The sequence below is a fragment of the Metopolophium dirhodum genome, chromosome 4 (genome assembly GCF_019925205.1).
Source record: "Metopolophium dirhodum isolate CAU chromosome 4, ASM1992520v1, whole genome shotgun sequence".
Lineage (NCBI taxonomy): Eukaryota > Metazoa > Arthropoda > Insecta > Hemiptera > Aphididae > Metopolophium > Metopolophium dirhodum.
This window is the reverse complement of record NC_083563.1, coordinates 35,807,426-35,811,816: the sequence shown is the minus strand read 5'-3', so window position 1 is coordinate 35,811,816 and position 4,391 is coordinate 35,807,426. Positions and strand designations below refer to the sequence as shown.

Below are 4,391 nucleotides of genomic sequence, written 5' to 3'. Positions count from 1 at the left end.
GAGCCACCACCCACATTCGGTTAGTCGTTTGTACTTATAATTTATATGCCTACTATTATATAAATATTTAATATATGCATCGCACATAATATATGATTTGCTTTTTAACTCATGACTTACAATAATTCATTAAACATTATCGTCCGTATAATATACAATGGACAGTTGTAGTATACTATAGTAGTACTATGGTAGTACTTACCTAAACACGCAGTCTATACAGTGTGTCTACACATTTCCACTTTCGTATAATTCCCCAGTCCTCGACACAATGTAGGGGAAGACGGGGTATTACCGTATGCGGGGCAAAATCGTATTATCGGAATGTTATCAATAATTGTTATCATGGAGGTAAACTGAAGACACCGATTTGAAACGTTTTGTTTGCTTATCTATTGAATATGATAGTGCACTTGTTTTGATATCACGTTTTTAAAATAAATACGTTTTATGTTTTTACTTTCAATTACTAAAATATTATCAACATTTCAAAGAGTGAATTTTTATATGCGAAAAAATTGTTCAGGTATGTCATATTTATTATTCAATAGCTAATGAAGTGTAATTTACATTTGTTGTATAAATGCATTCATTTATTAATTTAATGTTTGATATAAAGCTCGAAAACTTTTAATAGTCTTGTGGGGCAAAATCGTATGGGGCAAAATCGTATGGTTATACACTGTACGGTTTTACTACGTTGATATTTTGACAATTGCTATGGTTGAATTTAAACAATTTATTAGTACCTATTGAATTGTTTTATTTTTCTTAGTATGGTTCGTAATTATATTCGGAAATCAAACAGACAATCATGGTTGGAAGATGATATGAAAATGGCTGTATTAGCTGTGGTGGAAAGAAGTTTGACTTATGATGCTGCGTCTATTCGTTATGAAGTTCCTCGTTCAACGTTACAGGATCGAGTCAATAAAGTTAAAGAAGGAAAATTAAATGTACAACAGTGTGGATTAAAAGGTATATATTTTAATGATTACACAATATTATGGTAATTAGTTTGATATAGGTATTATTACAGAAAATTTCTTATTAAGAAAACCAATTTTTTTCTACTGATATTAGATAACATATTATTTAGTTATAAGGGGGTGCTTATTGTAAACTTGTCAATTATGTGCTGAAATAATTGTTTTCAATTAAAAGTATAATTTTTTATTGTTATAGCTTTGGGACATTATCAAAAAGTATTTTCAATCGAACAAGAAAATGTTCTTGTACAATATTTAAAAGACATGGAAAGTCGTTTGTTTGGCTTAACACAAAATCATTTTAGAAAAATGGCCTTTGAACTTGCCGAAAGAAACAATATTGCTCATAATTTTAATAAAACAAATGGTTTAGCAGGTGAATTAAGCAATGATTATTTTTATTTATATATTTTAAAGTTTATTGTTATATTATCTTTTAATTTTTTTTATGTAGGTCAAGATTGGTTAAAAGGCTTTTTATTAAGGCACCCAGAGTTGTCAGTACGGATCCCAGAACCAACTTCAGCTGTGAGAGCTATGGGCTTCAATCGACCGGTGGTGAATAGTTTTTATGATTTGTTAAAAAAATGTTATGAGACTCATCACTTTAAGCCAGAACAAATTTTTAATGTTGATGAAAGTGGATTGTCAAATGTAGCCAAAAGTAGAGCCAAAATAATTTCCCAAAAGGGACGAAGACAAGTTGGCAAACTGTCATCAGCTGAAAGAGGTCAAAATGTTACAGTGACAATTTGTTTTTCAGCATCGGGTTCATATATTCCCCCATTATTAATATTCCCTAGAGTCAGATTAAATCCAGATTTTGAAGAAGAAGCACCACCTGGATCATTGGTTGTTTGTCATCCATCAGGGTGGATGCAATCCGAAATATTTGTGCAGTGGCTTCATCATTTTATTAAGCATACACATCCCACAAAAGAAAACCCTATTTTATTGCTTTTAGATGGTCATGTTACTCATGTTAAAAACCTTGAAGTTATAGATGTAGCCCGCAAAAATAATATAGTTATCATTTGTTTTCCTCCCCATACAACTCACAAATTACAACCGTTAGATGTGAGCTTTATGGGTCCACTCAGTACATACTATAGCCAAGAGTTAGATTTGTGGTTACTTAACCACCCAGGCCAAGTTGTTGGTCTTCGCCACATTTCTAAAATTTTTCGTGAGGCATATCTAAAAGCAGCAACTCCTAAAAATGCAATTTCTGGTTTTAGAAAAACTGGTATAGCTCCATTTAATTCAGACATATTTGACAATTCTGACTTTGCTCCAGCTGAAACTACCAATAATATTGAAATGTCATTAGATACCCAAACACAACCTTGTTGTTCAGCTGATAATAATAGTGCTCTTGCATTATATTCTACTCCCCAACCTAGTTCCTCTGCTAATACATTGAATACTGAACAACCTGCAGATAATGTTCAAAATGCAGCTGTTTCATCTTTATTGTCTCAAAGTTTGGTATTAGAAACACCACATACAACTTTTTCTTCAAATGAAAAACAGATTTTTACTATATCTCCAGAAATTATTTTGCCAATACCAAAAGCTCAAAATATTAACAGATCATCAAGAAGAAGAGGAAAGACAGCAATTATCACTGAAAGTCCATACAAAAAAGAACTCCAAGAAGCTAAAGAAAACAGCAAACCACTGCCAAAGAAAAAACAAAAGAAAAATAATATTAAAAAAAGATTATTCACTTCTACAGATGAAGAAGAAATTCACCCCAAAAAGCTATGTGTTTCAACTGATGATGATGACAGTGCCGACGAAGAGTGTATATATTGTAGTATGCCATACAAAGAAGACTCAAAGGGAGAGAAATGGGTTAAATGTATAAATTGCTGTAGATGGTGTCATGAGCTTTGTGGAGGAGTTGATAACTGGAAGACCTACATTTGTGATCTTTGTATAAAAAAAAAATAAGTAAAACATTATTGATTAAGGTAATTTTTATTTCTTATAAGAAAAAAAGGTTTTGTTTTATTTTTATATTACATATTGTTTACTATATTTATATGCTAGGCAGGCATAATGTTAAGTTTTGTTATTATTTTTTTTTGAAAAAGTTATAAAAAGTTTTTGTTTTTTTAATATTTACATATTATTTTATGTTTACCTACTATATTTATGTGCTAGGCAGGCATAATGTTAAGTTTCATTATTATTTTTTTTGGAAAAGTTATAAAAAAGTTATTTTGGTATAATAATTTATATTTCTTATAAAAAAATAAGGTTTTGTTTTATTTTTATGATTATAATAAACTGTTTATGTTCTAGCTAGAATTGCCAAAAAAATTTATCATATTAAATTTTGTTATTATTTTTATTAAAAAGTAATTTTGTGTGGTCATTTTTATTTCTTATATTAAAAGAAGATTTTGTTTTATTTTAATAACTTTATAGGTACTTAGGTAAGTTGTATTTGTTGTACTACTGCCAATGGGAGCAGGTTTTATCGCATATTGTATTGTGTTATTAATTTGTTGACATTTTGAAGAATTGAAAACAATGTTTAGGTACATTTTTAATTAATGAAAATGAAATCATACATAGCTTACTACCTACTGCCTAATTTTAGTTAAACTTTATAAATGAATTAAACAAAAGACCAATACCAATTAATAATTTACCAATAAATATAATGAACTGTGTTTTGGTATAAAAAATTATCCTCATACGATTTTGCCCCAGGGTACATACGGATTTACCCCGCACCTGGGGTAAATCCGTATTTTTCCCAAAAAAAGTAAAACGCAAATTAGACACATTTAAAAAAAAAAAATACAAAAAAGTTTCGAATAAAAGTTATAGACCATAAGTTGTTCTATATATACCAGTTTAAAAAATTTAATTTCGTTAAAAATTACATGATTCATAAGCCATGGAAGCTTAACCGTACGGTACTGCCCCGCCTTCCCCTACCTAAGTAGTGGTGGAGTTATTATAATATGTCGTATATTGTTCGTCATCAAATCACAAACAAAAACATGATGTGAATGTCATAAGGTTTAATACTGTAATCTAACATGATTATAGTATGGATATATATTCGAAAGCGTACTTAAAATTAATACAAAATTATCCAGCATGTACACATTGTATCAACATATACAGCGACAAGTTCCATTCGGTTTCATATTATAATATGTGCATATATTATAACATTATAGTACCTATGTATGTACTACTGTGTAATATACTTTCGGCCGTATTTTTGAATCATCTAACTGTGTCTTTAAATATGATACGCAGTACAACCGCAAATGTAGGTACCCATGTGTAATCCGTTTGTAATTATCAGTCAGCTTTAATGAATTATTTAGTTTTAAATATAGATATATTATATACATATACATTTAATACATATAA

At 29.4% G+C, this 4,391-nt stretch overlaps 1 protein-coding gene across 2 annotated transcripts; it reads left to right on the top strand.

Moving 5' to 3' along the window:
* The first annotated feature begins 283 nt into the window (after positions 1–283).
* LOC132943860 (uncharacterized) lies at positions 284–3,933 on the top strand. 2 transcript variants are annotated; one of them, XM_061012988.1, is made up of 3 exons: positions 284–526; positions 776–978; positions 1,186–3,933. In XM_061012988.1, the coding sequence occupies exons 2-3, from the start codon at positions 777–779 to the stop codon at positions 2,943–2,945; spliced, it is 1,962 nt and encodes a 653-aa protein (XP_060868971.1). In that variant the 5' UTR covers positions 284–526; position 776; the 3' UTR covers positions 2,946–3,933. The 2 variants fall into 2 exon arrangements, with proteins under 2 accessions (XP_060868971.1, XP_060868972.1); XM_061012989.1 differs by having other exon boundaries at positions 284–978; positions 1,186–1,365; positions 1,444–3,933.
* Positions 3,934–4,391: the final 458 nt, after the last annotated feature.